Source organism: Sus scrofa, chromosome 1, assembly GCF_054392235.1.
Source record: "Sus scrofa isolate SSC_HxYL_T2T_F1_AM1 chromosome 1, Sscrofa_HxYL_maternal_Yorkshire_Landrace_v2.0, whole genome shotgun sequence".
NCBI classification, from domain to species: Eukaryota; Metazoa; Chordata; class Mammalia; order Artiodactyla; family Suidae; genus Sus; species Sus scrofa.
In genome coordinates, this window is record NC_139383.1 from 265,914,400 (window position 1) to 265,933,278 (window position 18,879).

General features: G+C 48.3%; 1 protein-coding gene across 7 annotated transcripts in view; it reads right to left on the bottom strand.

Annotated features, from left to right (window-relative positions):
* WHRN (whirlin) overlaps positions 1–18,879 on the bottom strand; it is an 85,936-nt gene that overhangs the window by 37,665 nt on the left and 29,392 nt on the right. For 4 of the 7 annotated variants that reach the window (XM_021068007.2, XM_021067997.2, XM_021067991.2 and 1 more), the window contains exon 3: positions 17,551–17,676. The exons of the other annotated variants lie outside the window; for them this stretch is intronic. In XM_021068007.2, the coding sequence (XP_020923666.2) occupies positions 17,551–17,676 (126 nt within the window). The remainder of the gene's footprint in view (positions 1–17,550; positions 17,677–18,879) is intronic. 7 annotated transcript variants of the gene reach the window in all.

Here is an 18,879-nt window from a genome sequence, read left to right on the forward strand (position 1 = left end):
AAATAAATAAATAAGGAGTTCCCGTCGTGGCGCAGCAGAAACAAATCTGACTAGGAAACCATGAGGGTGAGGCTTCACTCCCTGGCCTCGCTCTGTGGGTTAAGGATCCAGCGTTGCCGTGATCTATGGTGTAGGTTGCAGACACGGCTCAGGTCTGGCGTTGCTGTGGCTGTGGTATAGGTCGCAGACGTGGCTTGGATCCTGCATTGCTGTGGCTGTGGTGTAGGCCGGCAGCTGTAGCTCTGATTAGACCCCTAGCCAGGGAACCTCCATATGCCAAAAGTACGGCCCTAAAAAGAAAATAAATAAATAAATAAGTAAAAACAAATGGAGTCAAATAACACCACTCTGTATCTTAATATTTCGCAAAGGTCTTTATGCAGTGGAAGGATGTCATGGAGGATGGGGGAAGCAAATATTCTGATCCCAACTTTGCTGAACTATTTTTGTCCATATCATATTCCAGGTAAGCATCGCGCTCTGGAAGGACAGATGCCAAATCTGCTGCATGAGTATTCGCTTAGTGTAGGGTTTTCTACATCTTCCACAGTGGACATGCTTTACTTTCGAATTCGGGTTGTTTCATGTTATCTTAAAATCGGTCCATCTAATATGGTCTTCAAGTGTGTTACACAGCCTGGGAAGGAATATGCCAAAATGTTCACAGGACTTGCCTTGAGTGGTGAACTCTGGCCATTTTAATTTCAAGCACTTTGCTCATTTTCTGTGCTTTCCTGATTGCACATGGAGACTATATTCTTAAGGGGAAAAGAAGTATGAATCCTAAAAAAAAAAAAGGTAAAAAAATTGGTGGAGGGCATGAGCTAATACTTACTAACAGCTCCCTTGACATGTGGGGGTCTGGGGAAAATGAGCCTGGACCCTTGGCAGAGCTCCTGTGCCACCCTGGAGAAGATTCGTTTTGACACCATCCAGCCCAATCTCTGTCTCTTAGTAATTTGCGATAAGTCATTCTTGTCCCCCACTGGGCTCAGCAGTTCGCTGGCACAGATAGCTGGGAGGCGATTTAAGCTCTTCTGGAAAGATCCTCTGAGGCTTCTCTCATTTGTTGCTCCTTTTAAAATCTTATTTCAATCGGAAACAACTAAATGCCTGATTTCAAGAGAATGGTTGGGTAAATTATAATTCAGCCAGAAGATGGAGTATTAAGATGCAGTTCTTAAAATTGTACTTATGCGCAGTTTTGAAGTACAGGGGAAAACACAACTGCAAATGCGGGATGCAAAACAGTATATACTGTATAATATCAGTCGTGCAAAAACGTTCAAAGAAAAGAACCTGCATCAAGGTGCTAAGAGATGGAAACAACCCAAAGGTCCATCAACTCACAAATGGATAAACAAAATGTGGTACAGCCGCACAATCGAGTATTATTTTGCTAGAAAAAGGAATTTACTGATACCCGGTACGACATAATGCTAAGAGAAACAAGCCAGACCCCAAGGCCACATATTCTCTGATTCATTGATATAAAATGTTCCAAACAGGCAAATCTACAGAGACAGAAATGGGGAGTGATTGTTTACAAGGTCTAGGAAATTTGGGGGGAGGGGGTGATGGAAATGTGAAGTTAGATGGTGGGGAGGGGTGTGCAGTACTATGAATGTAATACTCTGATCTGTACACTTTGGAGGGGTGAATTTCATGGTGTGTGGACTATATATCTTAAGAAATAAAAGGAGTTAACAAAGGTTGTCTTTGGAAGGTAGGATGTCTGGGTTCTGCTGCTTTTGCATGTGTTTGGGCGTGTATTATGTATTAAATATACTGATTTAATGACTGGGAGAAAAATAAGCTGAGCAGAAACAAAGTTCCCCAAAGAGTGTGGGTTAGCAGCTCCAGGGCACAGCCCCACCCAGGTCACTGGACTCCCCAACCTCTGAAAGCTCTGGCCTCCCTCAATCTGCCTTACAGCAAACAGCTCCGTGGTCCTGGAGATAATGCAACCAATCCAAGCGCTACGTGTCCCTCTAGGGCTTGTCCAGCATCCATGAGATCTGGGAGAAGCCAGGGTCTCTTTCCCCATCCTGTGCCCTCTCGCCCCACCTCTTTTCTCAGTCAGCCCCCAGGTTCCCCTTAGCACCTCTTTTCTCAGACACCCCCCAGTCCATGCCTCTGTGCCTTTACTCCTGCTGGTCCCTCCCTGAAGATCTGTTCCTGCACTTCTCTGCTCGGCACAATGGCCCACAGGGGGAGGGTTAAAGGAGCAAATCTATGTCAAGTGCCTGCACATAGCAGGTCCTATGTGTAGTATTGGTATTAAAATGGTCCCTAAGACAAATTAAAAAAAAAAAAAAGTAAGAAAAAGAAAAGGAGTTCCCGTTGTGGCGCAGTGGTTAACGAATCCAACTAGGAACCATGAGGTTGCGGGTTCAGTCCCTGCCTTTGCTCAGTGGGTTAACGATCCAGCGTTGCTGTGACCTGTGGTGTAGGTTGCAGACTCGGCTTGGATCCCGAGTTGCTGTGGGCTGGTGGCTACAGCTCCGATTGGACCCCTAGCCTAGGAACCTCCATATGCCGCAAAAAGACAAAAAAAAAAAAAAAAAAAAAGGTCCCTAGTCTGCTCTTTACCGCTCCCTCTGCTTCCACAGACTGAGATTTGAGAACACTATCTGCGGTCCAGCAGGATCAACAATCTGGGAGCTTAGGAGAAACGCAGAATCGAAGTCTCATCGGCTCTCCTCTAACCCTGCCACCCCTCCTCAGGAGGTGTTGTAGGGGGATGTGCCCCTTGAAAAAGTTCTGTCCAGGTCAATCCAATGACTGGTATCCACAGAAGAGGAAGGAGAGGGAGATGTGAGACCAGAGAGATGCAGGGAAGAAGACCAAGTGAACGTGGAGGCAGACCATGGAGTTTTGCTGCCACAAGCCAGGGACCACCAGGAACACCAGAAGCTAGAAAAAACAAAGACAGATTTCCTCTAGGACCTTTGGAGGGAGTGGGACCTTGTGGACACCTTGATTTGTGGAGAATAAATTTACATTGTTTTTGTTTTGTTTTGTTTTGTCTTTTTGCCTTTTCTTGGGCTGCTCCCGCGGCATATGGAGGTTCCCAGGCTAGGGATCCAATCGGAGCTGCAGCCACCGGCCTACGCCAGAGCCACAGCAACGCGGGATCCGAGCCGCATCTGTGACCTACACCACAGCTCACAGCAACACCGGATCTTTAACCCACTGAGCAAGGACAGGGACCGAACCCCCAACCTCATGGTTCCTAGTCGGATTCGTTAACCACTGCACCAAGACGGGAACTCCAAATTTACATTGTTTTAAAGGTACTACAGTTGTGATGAACATTTGTTACAACAGCCCTAGGAAACCTATGCAGGGAGCAATAGTTAGTCCCCCACCCCTGGAACCTACCTTCTGAGACTGAGTCAGAAAAAGAATACAGCTCTACCTGCCTCTCTCCTAGAACTGGTGCCCTCGGGACCTCCTTCTGAGCCACTACACTTAGAAGAAGGTCAAACTAGCTCTGTGAGGAGACATCCCAGGGAGGCCGTATGCAGGGAAGAGCCAGGCCCACAGCCAGCAGCCAACACCAGCCTCCAGACAGGAGACAAAATGAGCCTCCCGATGGCTCCAGTGTCCAGACGGAGACTTCCAGCTGCGGCCCGAGGCGTCAGGGGGCAGAGACAGGCCGCCCTGCTGTGCCCTGGACACCTCCTGACCCGCAAGGCTGAGCAGAATCTGTGGCTACTGCTCACCTCTTGGTGTTGGGAGTTTGTGCAGTCATGATAATTGCAGCACCTGCTGAATCATAATCTGCACTTGACACGATCCCAGATGATTCCTGTGCACGGCCAAGTGCCTGAAGCACAGCCCAGCATGGTTACTGACCTCTCTCGAAGCCCATCACGTGTGCCCTATCCCACAGCAGGGGCTGAGGAAATGCTCGCTGGCCACTGCTTCCTTTATCAAACGGGAGAACAGGCCGGCCTCAGATCCAGCAAACCATGCACATCCTCGATGCCAAGGGCATTGAACTTGGCACAGCCACATATGGAGCCAGAGGGCAAATGATGACCCTTCTGTGCTGGTCCACGGCCTCGCAGCAATGGAGCCCCTTGCCTCGGCCACTTGGGAGATGAGAAGGAAAGGCAGCCCCTACTGACCGCCTTCTTCCTGGGGACAGCACAGTTCACAGGGGCCGTGGGCACCTGAGTGAACACTTTCACTTTTTCCCAGGACCAGGGCAAGACACAGCTGGGCTCCTGCTCCCAGTGGCCTCCCTGCAGAAACTAAGTGTTACTCTTTTCAGCAGTAGCCTGCCTGGGAGCAATTACTACCCTAGCAAGGGCCCCTGTAAAAGCCAGGAGGTAGGATGAAGCAACTTGAACGTTTGCACTTTATGATATCCGCATTCAGAGGCCAGTTCACAGACCCGGCAGAGAGAGCGGGCTATGGAAGGACTAAGGACGTGACACAGTCGGGGGGAAGAGGCTAAAACTGTTGCCCAGCATGCGCTGGGATTCTCAGGAAAAGAAATTACCATCAGGCTTCTCGACAAAGATGTTCATCATCAGTGCAGATGCATCAGCTACCTGAGAGTCTCAGATGCCATCAAGGACCAGACCAGGCTCGTGTGGATACTGAAGATCGCTCACACACCCAGAGCTACCGTGTGGGGGGAGCTTGTCCTGTGCCAGGCACGGGGGCTGTTCCTGCATTAGCTCATTGTGTCCTGACAATATGGTACCTGGGACACAGAGTGGTGGTGCTGGTATGGTTATTTTTATTATTTTTAAAGAGCCTGGAATCCACAGGAAGCACAACTCCTCCCCCACAGTCCCTAGAAGGGAAGCAAGATGCCTACTCAGAGGCTCATAGCTTGGGGACTCCTGCCCAGGAGAGAGGGGTGGACACTGCACCTCGGGAGAGGGAGAGGCAGCCCCTAGGAAAAGGCTCAGCCGAGAAGGCCCTGTTCCAGCAAGGGGCTCCGGGAGGGAGGCAAGGCCAGTCCTCCAAGCTGGAGCTTGGCAATGCTGTGAAAGCTGTTTTCCTATCTCCTGCTGAAAGAGCTGGGGGATTTGCAAGGCCCCAGGCAATCAGGGGCTGCTCTGCCGTGATTCCTCGCAAGCAGGCTCTGTGCGGGGCCAGGGCTGGCGGGCCAGGGAGGAATTGAAGGGAACAGGCTGGTTTACTCTGTCCTGGAGGGGCAACGCCAGACTGAGCCTTCACCGGGAGGCAGGCCCCTCCGTGGAAACCGCATGGCTGGGTGACGGAGCAGAGAGCCGGAGGCCTGCGACCTTGACCAGCCCCTTCCTGGCACATGACCTTGGGCCAGTCACTTCCACTTTCTGAGCCTCAGTTTTCTCACCCACAAACAGAAGCAATGCTATTTACCTTATGGGTTATGCTGAAAACCAGAAATAATTGTTTTTAAGTCAGTGTATTTTGAGTACTTTCATCTGTCTTACGTGCTTTATAGAAATTCTCTGGCTACATCCTCACAGTTTCTAAACGTATTATTTTCCCAGCGCTACACGTGGGGAACCAGAGTCCAAGGAGAGAGCCATACAGTTGGTAATTTTGACTCCCAAGTGTCTGCATTCAGCCACCATGTGACACTGCTTGGTCATGACTCTCAGTGCTGGGCACACAGTAGGTATGAGAGGTGGTTGTCACTGCTATTATTGTCAGTTTTCCCCAAAATAAAACTTTCTTGCTGAAGTACAGGTTTAGTCATAAATTCTTATTTGAATAATCTTAAAAGTTGATCGAGGCCCGTGCTCTCATGTGGAGATGGCAAACATCCAATCATCTGGGCCCCAGGCCCCCTCCCTGCCCACAGCAGACACCACTATGGGAGGCGGAGCTTAGCTCAGTGTTCTTTCTGCAGAACCCAGTTGCACAGGCACAAGTGCAAACACTTCTGCAGCCTCACTTATGAAATGGCACTGGCGCAAAGATTATTTGCTGTCCTTGGGAGTGGAAAGAGCGCTGGATGTGGAGGCACAGAAAGGTGGACAAAGCCTTTCTCAATGTAAAATTTTCAAAACCATGTTACCACTCTGAGTCATTCTGACTTCTGTGCTTAGCCATCCAGCTGGCAGCAGAGGTGAGCCCTATATTTGAATTTGATTTCTCTATTTATTGGTGTGTGTATGTGTGAGTGTATTCTGTTCTTGTTTGTAAATGAGTCCATACTGATACCTCTGATGAGTTCAGCACCACAGGGTTTATTCTATTTTCTATTTTCCCCTTTCCTTCCTTGGAACTTTCTCTGAGAGTGAGGAACCTGGCTCTTCCTGTCTAAAACACTTTAAACAAATGAAGCAGTTTCAGAATTCCTAATCCATATTCCTCTGAGAAAAAGAAATTTTCCAACTGAAGCACAGTATCTACACACAGTTCTCCTGTCTTTGTCTTATAGTATCTGTTGAAACAACATCTTCCAAAAATCACTAAGTCAGCCCCTTCCTCCTCCATCCCGTCAGAGTGGTTACAGGAAGCATCTGTAATCCCGTTAGATTCTTTGTCTTCCTTTGGCTCAGTCTGCACTCTATCTATCTATCTCCCCACAACTGAGTTGATTTTTTTTTTTTTAATTATATACAGCAAAATTCACTCTGCGAGTATAGCCAAATGGGTTTGGGGTTTTTTTGGTTTTCGGTTTTTTTGTCTTTTTAGGGCTACACCTGCGGCATGTGGAGGTTCCCAGCTAGGGGTCTAATCAGAGCTGTAGCTGCTGGCCTACACCACCGCCACAGCAATGCCAGATCCTTAGCCGACTGAGCGAGGCCAGGGATCGAACCTGCAACCTCATGGTTCCCAGTCAGATTCGTTTCCACTGCGCCACAACAGGAACTCCGCCATGTAGGTTTTGACCAGTGCCCAGACTCATGCATCCGTCACTACATGAAATCAGTTTTCCATACAAAACCATTTCCCAGTTCTTTTGCCTACTTTGAGAGTTTTTTAAAAATACTTCTTCGTACAAGTTCTTTGTCAGAAAGGTGACTGGGAAATATGACTTCTCCATGTCTGTGGTATGTCTTTTCATTCTCTTAAAACTGTCTTTAGCAGAGCAGAGCTACTGATTTTCATTGAGTCCATTTTGTCAATTTTTTTCCTCCTACGGGCTCTTCTTTTTTGGTGTCATATCTAAAAAGGCTTTGCCTGACACAAGGTTGCACAGATTTTCTTCTGTGTATTAGAAGTAGTGCAGTTTTATAATTTACTGTAGAAGTAGTGCAGTTTTATAATTTACTTTTAGGTCTATGTCCTATATTTTGAGGTAATTTTTATAGAAGGCGTGAGGTTAAGGTTGAAGTTCACTTGTGTTTGTGTGCGTGTCGCTGTCCAATTGCTCCAACACCATTTGTTGAGAGGACTATCCTTTCGTCATTGAATTATCACTGTGCTTTTGTCAACAGTCAGGTGAGTATGTTTGAGTGGGGTTTACTTTTGGACTCTCTGTTGCACTGATCTATGTGTCTATGCTTTCACTAATACCACACCATCTTCTCTATTGGAGAAGTTTTATAGTAAATTTTTTGGGTTTTGTTGTTTATTTTTTTGCTTTTTAGGGCCTCACCTGTGGCATATGGAGGTTCCCAGGCTAGGGGATGAATCCGAGCTACCGCTGCCAGTCTACACTACAGCCACAGCAACATGGGATCTGAGCTGCATCTGCAGCCTACGCCACGGTTCATGGCAACACCGGATCCTTAACTGGCTAAGCGAGGCCAGGGATTGAAACTGCATCCTCATGGATCCTAGTCGGGTTCATGACCACTGAGCCACAAAGGGAACTCCAATATAGTAAATCTTGAAATCAGGTGCTAAGTCCTCTAACAGTGCTCTTTCGTTTCAGAATTGTTTTAGCTCCTTTAGTTTCTTTGCTTTCCCGCTACAAAATGAACAATCATGTTGTAAATATCTACAAAAATTCCTGTGGGACTGGAATCGGGATTATGTTGGGTCTAGATCAAATTCGGGAAATTCGATGTCTTAATAAGATTGAGTTTTCTTATCCATGGACACAGTAGATATCTCTATTCGTTTAGGTCTTTTTTGGAGTTTGTAGCATACAAATACTGCACATATTTTGTTACTTATGGCTACACTAAACCGTATTGTTTTTATTAATGTTGAATTGCAGCTACGCATTGTTAGCATAGAGAAATGTATTGACTTTTGTATGCCGACTTTGTATCCCTCCACCTTGTGAAGCTTATTTATTAGTTCTAGGAGCTTTTTTGTAGATTCTTTGGAATATTCTTTGCAGATGATCAGTCTCTGTACATAGAGTTTTTATTTCTTCTTTTCAGATTTGTATGCCTTTTCTTTCTTTCTGTTGACTAATTGCACCAACTTCTAGTATAATACTGAATAGGAGTGGTGAAAAAGGCATTTCAGCCTTAATTCCAATCTTAGAGGAAACCATTTGGTTTTCACCGTTAAATATGTTATCTATAAGTTTGTGAAGATGCCCTTCATCAAGTTAAGGAATTTCCTTTTGATTACTATTTTGATTAAAGTTTTTATCATAAATATATATTGATTTTGTTTGTTTGTTTTTTGCTTTTTAGGGCTGCACCCGTCGCATATGGAGGTTCCCAGGCTAGGGGTCCAATTGGAGCTACAGCTGCCGGCCCATGCCATAGCCACAGCAACACCAGATCCGAGCCGCATCTGCCGCCTACACCACAGCTCACAGCAACGCTAGATCCTTATCCCACTGAGCAAGGCCAGGGATCGAACCTGCAACCTCATGGTTCCTAGTTGGATTCGTTTCCACTGCGCCACAAGGGGAACTCTGTTAAATGCTTTTTTTTTGATCACGTGATTTTCCTCAGTAGCATTGCTTTTCAAATGTCAAACCAGCCTTGCATTCCTTGGATAAAACCCACTTGGTTGCAGTATACTATCCTTTTCATAGACTTGCTGGATTTGCTCTGCTAAAATTTTGTTGAGGATTTTCACATCTATGTTCATGAAGAATAGCGACCTATAGTTTTCTTTTCTTGAAATGTGTTTGTTTGCTCTTTGTACTTTATAATGCTGGTCTCATAAAATGAGTTAGAAAATAATCTCTCATCTTATTTCCAGGAAGAGATTATGTAATATTTCTTAACTATCTGGAAGAGTTCATTAGTGGAAGCATCTGGACAGTTTTTAACTAAAAATTCAATTTCTTTGACAACATATGTAGAACTTTCAGGTTATCTATTTTTCTTTCTTGAGTGTTAATGGTTTGTGTCTTTCAAAAACTTGGTTTCTTCATCTAAGTTGTGGAATCTATAGGCAGGGAGTTGCATGTAACATGTCCTTATTATCTAAGTTTTTTCTTACTGTTAAGAATTATATAGGAGTTCCCATGGTGGCGCAGTGGTTAACAAATCCAACTAGGAACCATGAGGTTGCGGGTTCGGTCCCTGCCCTTGCTCAGTGGGTTAAAGATCTGGCGTTGCCGTGAGCTGTGGTGTAGGTCGCAGACGCGGCTCAGATCCCACGTTGCTGTGGCTCTGGCGTAGGCTGGTGGCTACAGCTCTGATTCGACCCCTAGCCTGGGAACCTCCATCTGCAGTGGGAGCAGCCCAAGAAATGGCAAAAAGACCAAAAAAAAAAAAAAAAGAATTATATAAATATAAATATATTTTTTTCACCTTCATTAGGACTGCTGTAAAATCAACCATAATCACAGATAAAATATTTTTAAAGGCTCCTTACTAAATAATTATGTAGTAGCCACACCCTTTTCCCACCAAGAATACACAGACCGTGAGCCTTGGGGAATATGCCAGGCTTACTCTCTCCCAGCAGAACTATTTTGGGGATGCATGAAGACAGAATCAGCAGGAAAAGTTGAAGTGCTAGATGATGGAGGGGTTCTGTCTAGGGCTCCATGTGGGGAGTCCAGACACCTGGACCCACCTCTCTAAGATCCTCAGCCAGTCCTCCTACCTCTGGTCCTCAGTCTCCTCATGTGTAAACTAGGAGGGCTGGAGGCTGTGATCTGTGCTTATGGATGGTTTCCTGCCACCTACTCTCCATCAGGGAAGAGCTAAGGGTGGAACTCCATGTCCATGGGCGCCTTTGATGAGCAAACCTCAAAGCGGGCCATAACCACCACTCAGCTTCTTTAACACGAAAGCAGGCATCTCTAGGGGAAAGGGTCTGACTGATTGCTCGGTTCCATCCCAGGTAGGTGTAAAAACCACTAACCCTTAGCAGGATTCATTCCTTCAACAAAAAGGCCAGCTGTGCTGTGTTCAGGCCAGAATGCAAATGAAGCAGTGGTCAAGACTGGAGCTTTGGAGTCAAAAAGACCTGGCTTGGACCTGCCTTGGCCACAGCCACTCATTCCTTCATTCCAGGCACCTACTGTGTGCCAGGCAGCACTGTCTTGGGCTGGGAGATGCAGTCTGTAAAGAACACCCAGTCTCTGCCCCAAGCTGCAGGGATCTGGGAGAAGAGACAATTATTATTATTTTTTTTTTACATGTGCTATTTTATTCCCCCAAATCAACACTTTCTGATTTTCTTTATGGTCTCCCTTCTTTCTCCCACTCTCCCCTCCTCAGCACAATCAGTAAAACATATCTGCATTTGTGGCAACATTTTTTCACACTTAGGAGATTGCTTACACGTACATATTTGCAAAGCGCACGTGCACACGCACACACACACACACACACACACACACACACACAGAGGGTTTCTGTCATTGTTTGCTTTACAGAATGGGATATACTATGCAGTCCTCTGCATCTTGCTTTTCTCATTTAATTAGATGCCGTGGAAATGTCCTCCCATCACTGATTTTTTTTGAACCTTAATGCTGCAATAGTTTCATGTCCCAAAATGTATTTAATATCTCTCATTGATGGGTATCCAGGTGATTTTCTTCCTTTTTCTTTTTTCTTTTTTTTTTTCTTTAGAAGAGACAATTATTAACAAATAATCCCAAGTTACAGTAGGATGACAAGTTCCTCACGGAACTGCGGTGAGGGTCAGAGATGACACATGGGAATCCCACTGCTTGGCAGGAGCTCTGTGAAGGATGCTGTCCCAGGCTCAGTCAAGAGAGGACTGGTTGGGAGAACAGACCCTGGCAAAAGCCAATTCACAGAGGAGCAGCCCTGCCCAGCTGGTTTCTCCAATTTCGCTGACACACAGCATGGGCTCCGGACAGAGCCCAACTCACACGGCAGGTCTGCAAAGCAGCAGTTCCTCTCCATGCCACCGAGACACTGAACCTGCAGCAGACATTCCCTGGATGGCCCCAAGGCCACAAGCAGAGAGTGGTGACCCCAAGAGTGGAGCATTCAGGGAAACAGAGATCCTGCCCCCAGGGAACCCCAGCCAGGATGGCAACCTGGCTCCCATAAGTAGAAACAAAATGGGCCCCCACCCTGGGAGGACCTCGATGGTGACGGCCGTGGTGCCAGGAGGGACCAGGTGCAACCACTCTGGGCTTCGGGAGCTTGGTGATTTCTAAGAAGACTAAATGCCCTTTGTTTCCTCTCTCTGCATTCTTTTGCTCTTTGGCCAAGTTAGGGGACTAGGGAGGTTAGGGTTAACCTGGAGCAAAGCACGAGGCCTTCGGAGGGCCTGAAGGGCTAGGGCTGGAGCCCTGTGTGAGCCCGAGCAAGGTACTGTACATCTCTGAGCCTCAGTTGCTTATCTATTAAATGGCACTAGCAATGCCCACTGTAGGGCTATTGGGAGGATTAAATGAGTGTGTCCAAAGCATTTACCACAGCGCCTGATTCATAATAACTGGTTAATAAAGAGCAACTGCTACCATTATTATTATTTTTAAATGCCAGTCAATTCTGGCTGCCCTTAAAGGAACAAACAAGTTTTTATGGCCCATGCTTTGGTGGGGTTTTCTGGAGGCAGGTGCAGAGGAATAAATAAGAGAGGCCTAGAGATAAATGCCAAAGGGGGGAGTCAGCCCCTGCCAGGAGGGTGGGGCAGTTCCAAGTTCCACGCAGCTGCCCGCAGGGTAAATGCTGGGAAGCGCCTGACCTCCTCTGAGGAGCTTCTCCTCCCAGCAGTGTTGGCTGGACTCACAGGGACCCTCAGGATCTAAGGGGGCGGCTGGAAGCCAGGCACGAGGAGCACTGTGACCCCAGGGAAGCTCGGTGCAGTGCCAAGGAGCCCTATTTACAAACAAAGCCTGTTCTTGGCTCCACCACCCACACAACCAAGCCCCTTTATTCCATTTCAATATGCCTAATTCCACGGAAAGTGCACTGGCGATAAACAGAATTAATCAGTCCTGGACGCCTCAGTGAATGTAGGCAGGTGTTAGCCTATGCAAGGGACCTTGGAGGGGAAAGTAAAATAGTGCAGGGAATATAAAATGCTTTACTGCAGTGGGATCCGAAGATGCAAAGGACACTTCTGAAGGCAGGCATTTTACGAGCAAATAAAGCCTCTGATTGCCTGCCGCTGAGAAGCAGACTAAAGTAACAGAAAAATTTCTATGGAATATTCTCCCTCTGCCTTGTTTCAAAATGGAAATCGCTTTATTGCTGCTGTTTCCATGATTATAAAAGTAGGATTTGCTCCATTCAGACACCATGGAAGGATGTAAAGAATAAAACAAAAATCATCCATTGCTTTACCACCACGGGATAGCCACTGCTGACATTCCAGCAGGTGTCACGGTAGATGTTTCTCCGGGCATAGTTTTACATACATAAACAGTACGCATGCGATCCTGATAGATAGCCAGTTTGGCAGCCTGTTTCCCACCTAACAACACACCACAGACATCCTTCCGTATTCATAACTGAAGGTCTCAAGCATCATCTATTGGTGGCTGCATGGTCTTGGGTGCATCACATGCCCTGTATGATGCACCTGCCCAGCTGTTCGAGGGCTCACTGTCCAAGCTGGGAGAGCGAGGCCCAGGGATGGAGGGGACACACCCACCTTCACACGGCCGGTCAGGGCGGGTCCTAGGACTTCTGTTCCCCTCTACACGGGGCAACCCTTGGCTCTGTCAGCCCTGGGTTCAAAGCCCAGCTCTGACATTAGAAATAATTTGGCCTTTTTCTGCATAAGCCTCCATTTCTTCAAGTGTAAGCCGGAGACAGTACCATCTACATTATTACTGAGAAGCGGTGGAATAGAGTGGTTAAGAATATGGACTTGGAGGAGCTCCCATCGTGGCTCAGTGGTTAACGAGTCCAACTAGGAACCATGAGGTTGTGAGTTCAATCCCTGGCCTTGCGCAGTGGGTTAAGGATCCAGCATTGCCGTGAGCTGTGGTGTAGGTTGCAGACATGGCTCGGATCCTGAGTTGCTGTGGCTCTGGTGTTGGCTGGCGGCTACAGCTCCAATTCGACCCCTGGCCTGGGAACCTCCATATGCCGTGGGAGCAGCCCTAGAAAAGGCAAAAAGACACACACACACACACACACACACACACACACAAAAGAATATAGACTTGGAGCACACAGGTGTGAGTTCAAGTCTAGCACTTCCTAACTTGGGCCAGCTGCTTACCATTGCTCCTGAATCTGCCACCTGTCAAAGGAGGATAAAGACTTCCCTTTTTCACACACTCTTGCAAAAATTAGTAAGATAGTGTGAAACACTTAGCACAGTACCTGACATAGTAACTACTCAATAAATGGATAACATGAGAACAAAGCTACCACCTGTCAGGAATCAGAGGGGATAAAGAGAGAGACAAAGAGAGAGAGATGCTCAATCCTCTCTGGCCAGAACGCAGCATGTCATCTCTCTCACATGCTCCCTCTCTCTTTCTCTTATCATGGATTCAATAAGAATGTGTTCAAAACCAATAAAGTATAGAACCTGTTCATACATTTCCAGTCACTGAAGACGTGTCACACAACATCCTCTCTAAGAGGGGCCAGAGGAAAACTGCTCTCAGGTCTCAGAAAGAGGAATAACAAGGCTTCTCCAGCACAGCTGGTCTGTTTTTATCTTATAAATGTCACTGACCCACTTCCCTCTTTGTGTTGGCTGCCAGGAAGCTCAGAGCCAAATCTGTGTGCTGCCTGTAGCTGTGTTTGCAGACCCCACACAATGACTACCCTGGGACAAACTCTCACTTTGGCTTTGGCTTTTTCCTCTGCCTCCAGTTTTCTTCCTCCCTGGCTCCTTACTTATTCGTTTTTTTTTTTTTAAATCTTACTCTGTGTTCAGAAAATGACTTCAGTCTTTTCTTAAATTTGGGGGAAAATAAATGGGATTAAAACTGCATACAAGTTTAACACAATGTGCTAGGCTGAACTGGACTGTATCCTAGAACAGAAAAGGAGCATGAGGGGGAAAACTGATGAACTCTGAACAAAGTCTGTAGTTTGTTTAAAACAGTATCCTACCAATGTTACTTTCTTAGTCTTGACAAATGCACTACATTATATAAAATGTTAACATTAAAGGAAGCTGAGTGAAAGATAAATGGGTAATCTCTTTGCAACTTTTCAGTAAATCTAAAATACAAAACATGGAGTTCCCGTCGTGGCGCAGTGGTTAACGAATCCGACTAGGAACCATGAGGTTGCAGGTTCGGTCCCTGCCCTTGCTCAGCGGGTTAACGATCCGGCGTTGCCGTGAGCTGTGGTGTAGGTTACAGACATGGCTCGGATCCCACGTTGCTGTGGCTCTGGCGTAGGCCAGTGGCTACAGCTCCGATTTGACCCCTAGCCTGGGAACCTCCATGTGCCGCGGGAGTGGCCCAAGAAATGGCAAAAAGACAAAAAAAAAAAAAAATGCTGTGGTTTAGTGGATTATGAACCCAACTCATATCCATGAGGATGCGACTTCAATTCCTGGCCACGCTCAGTGGGTTAAGAATCCAGCACTGCCATGAGCTGCAGTGTAGGTCATAGACGTGGCTCAGATTCTGCATTGCTGTGGCTGTGGCTGGTAGCTGTAGCTCTAATTTGACCCCTAGCCTGGAAACTTCCATATGCCATAGGTGTGGCCCTAAAAAACAAAATAAATAAAATAAAATACAAAACAACAAATTTATCTGCATATAGAATTCCATGAGACTGTTTGCTTTAGGAGTCCCGGTGAGGTATCATTTTCACCTGCTGAGAGCAGAGCAAGCTGGAGACCCAGGGCATCTCAGAATCACCTAGACCCAATCCACACTTGTGGAGCATCTACCTGCCCGGCTGGCCTGGTTATAAGCATAGGTCTAAAGCCAGAATCCCGATTCCTGGATGGGAATCCTGGCTTTGCCTCTAACTAGCCATGCATCTCTCTGAGCCTCAGATACTGTGCCTGTAAAACTGGTGACAGAAGAACAGCTTTCCCAAGAGTGTTGTGGGGTTTAGGTCATTTTTATGCCATAAAGTGCTTGGGAAAGGAGCAGATTGCTTCCGTCAGTCTGGGCTGTATAACGAAGCACCACAGACCGGGAGCTCATAAACAGCAGACGTTTATACCTTGTAGTTCTGGAGGCTGGGGGTCTCAGGTAGGGGTACTAGTGTGGCAGGGTTCTGGTGAGCACCCTCTTCTGGGGTGCAGACTGCCAGCTTCTCATTGCATCCTCCCAAAGGGGAAAGAGAACTAGGGAGCTCTCCGGGGTCCTTTTTCTCTTCTTTTTTTTTTTTTTTTTTTTTTAACCATTTTATTTTACCCATATCTTTGTGTCTTTTAAATACATGTTTGGTAGGCAACAAATTTCAACCAATTTTATTATTAATATTATTATTTATTTATTTATTTTGTCTTTTTGCCTTTTCGAGGGCTGCACCTGTGGTACATGGAGGTTCCCAGGCCAGGGGTCTAATCGGAGCTGTAGCTGCTGGCCTACACCAGAGCCATAACAACACAGGATCCGAGCCGCGTCTGCAACCTACACCACAGCTCACAGCAACACCAGATCCTTTAACCCACAACCTCACGGTTCCTAGTCGGATCGTTAACCACTGCGCCACGACAGGAACTCCCTGGGGTCCTTTTTCTAAGAACATGAATCCTATTCATGAGACTCAACCTTCGTGACCTATTCATCCCCCAAGGCTCCACGTCCTTAAACCATCAGGTTGGGGGTTAGGGTTTCAACGGGTGAATTTGGAAGGAACACATTCAGTCCATAACATAGACACTCAATCCATTTACCCTTTATTGTTAATGTCACTGTCAGCTTGTCCCTCATTTTATCTTTTTAGTCTTCCTGAGAAAGAGATGCCATATATTACTACGATCTGGGAAAAGGCAGGGAAGCTCGAGAGGCAGAGGAACTCTCCAAGGTCACACAGCCACTAAAGCTAAAGCAGCAAAGCTGGGATCTGGATCCAATCATTCGCCCCCCCCCCCCCACCGCCCCGCCCTCGCCACCAGCCGCATCCCAGGTTCTCTGCCATTCCAGCTTTACCCTCGTGAAGTGGCTGGGACGGGGGGGTTACCTTCATGATGTGGCTAGAGGTGGAGGGGGGGCAGGCGCGGCGGAGCATGGAATCTCCTGACTGCCACTCTGATCTGCTGTGACCCTCCTTGTCCGCATGGAGAATAGCTCCCTCTCGGTCAGTGAGGCACTCAAGGCACTTTGTTAGGAGGACAATCTCATCTCACACCTTCTTCCCCCAGCCTCACGTGTGGCTTGCTGCCCACCTAGTCACACACAGTCAAGCCACATGGCTCCTTCAGCCAGACAGCCCTGCAGCCCAGCCCTTTACCCATCAACCTCTCTTATCCCCCAGGACCTGGCTCAAATGCCACCTATACCCAGGGTCACCGCTGCCGTGGCATCTCTGCCATCGGGTTTTTAATCCAAAACACCGTTTATCTAGGTGGTTTGTGTCCTTGTGGGCAGTCTGCTTCACTCACTGTCACCTCCCTCAAAGCTGAGAGCCAGTTCCTGGCCCTCCCCAGCAGAGGACACAGTGTAGCTAGCAGTTAAGACCATGGGCTGGGCAATTAAGACTGTTGGGCTCAAATCTTGCTCTGCAATCCAAGCTGCATGACCTTGGGCAAGTGTGTTTAACCTCTCCATGCTTCAGTTTCCCCAACTGGAAAATGCGAGGCATAACAACAGCCTACTGGACAGAGTAGCAATGAGGTTCAACGAGATGGTGTGTGTGAAGTCAATCACCAATGCCAGGCACACGGTTAGCCCTCTTTAAAATGAGAGCTAACTGCCAGTTGCCCTGGATGAAACGTCAGCCCTGAGGCTGTCCAATGCAACCCCACCCCAGCCCACAGCTTTCTCTCCTCTTCCCTCTCCAGGGACCACTATAAACCCTGAAGTCAGGGCGGTGGCCGGCCATCAGCAGTGTCTGCAAAACAGCAGCCATGAAGGGCTCAGGCTGGCCTGCTGCCCAGCAGCACGTGGGAGGCTGGCCTGCCCTCCTGCTAGGAGGACTTGGGGCGCAGGAGTTGGGGAGGACGGCTCCTGCTGCTCGCTCGGAGCTCTGAAGCAGAATCTGGGGCCGGTCCTGAGGGTGGGTGCCCACTGCTCTGCTGGACGTCCTGTTGAAATCAGCTGCCCGGAGCTCCACACTCAGGTCTCTCCCTCCCTCCCCCGCAGGATGCAGCCCGGCGCCCCATCCCCGCCTCCCAGAGCCAGGGGCCCCTCACCTTGAGCCCGCTGCTTTCTGCTTCCGAGCCCGGGTCCACGCCAGTGACATAAATGCCCAGGCCATACTCAGCTCCCCCTCGGATGGTGAGGCCCAGGGACCGGCCGTCCCCCAGCAACAGGTTCACCTGCGGGAGGGAGAGGAGACAGCGCTCGAGGGCCTGGGGGACACCATGAACTCCACGGGGCAGCAGGCTGCAGGGCCCCCTCCCGCACCCTGCAGGGCACACCAATTCGGGCTTGCAAGATCCCCTAGAACATTCCTGTTTTGGTCCCAGCTCTGCCTCTGACTAGCTGACCGACCTGGGCAAGGCCTCCCTCCCTGGGTCACAGGGACAAGGGCAGTAAAAGGAATGCGCTGAGGAGATGGCCTCTAGGGACCTCTTGATGCTAACACCCTAGACACTCCAGGTTTTCACGTGTTCTTCACACCACAGGGACCATGGGCTTTCTCGGCCTCCACCAGCCACCCTTGACTTTCCGTGCTTCAATCAGGGGGCCTGTCAGGCCGCGTGGTCTCCCCCCAGCTCCCTCGTCTTCCATCCTCCCTCCTGAGGGTCCACGCTGAGTCCAGTCTCAGGGCCCCACCACCTGCCACCCCAGGGGTCTCCTGTCTTCCCTGGGGGTCTCCTGCCCTGCCATCCATCCTGAGGGGCCACAGCAGTGTCGCTTCAGCAGCCCTTCATTCCGCAAACATAGGGTGCACCCACTAGGTGCACACTCAGTGCCAGGTCAGGACCCGAGAAAGGCCCACCCCCGGGGGCCTCAGGGTCCTGAGGGGCAGAGAGGCCAGCAAACCAGGCACTATTCTCTGTGCACATGATTTACTGATTCTTGAAATGGCCCCATGTGGCTGCCGCGACCATGCCCAGGTCATGGCTGGGGAAGCTGAAGTGACTCACGTAAGGTCACAAGTCATGGAGTTCTGACTCCAGATCTGAGACTGTGATTTATACTAAGAAACATACATTTTTGGAGTTCCCATTGTGGCGCAGTGGTTAACAAATCCAACTAGGAACTATGAGGTTGTGGGTTCGATCCCTGGCCTTGCTCAGTGGTTTAAGGATCCGGCGTTGCCCTGAGCTGTGGAGTAGATCACAGACGCGGCTCAGATCCTGTGTTACTGTGGCTCTGGTGCAGGCCGGCGGCTACAGCTCCGATATTCAACCCCCAGCCTGGGAACCTCCATATGCCGCGAGAGCGGCCCAAGAAAATGGCAAAAAGACAAGAAAAAAAAAAAAAAAAGAAACATATATTTTGTCTTTGCCCCCATTTCCAGCACCGAACTCCAGAAACCTCTGTAAATCCCTCGGTGATAAGTCCATTAGGAG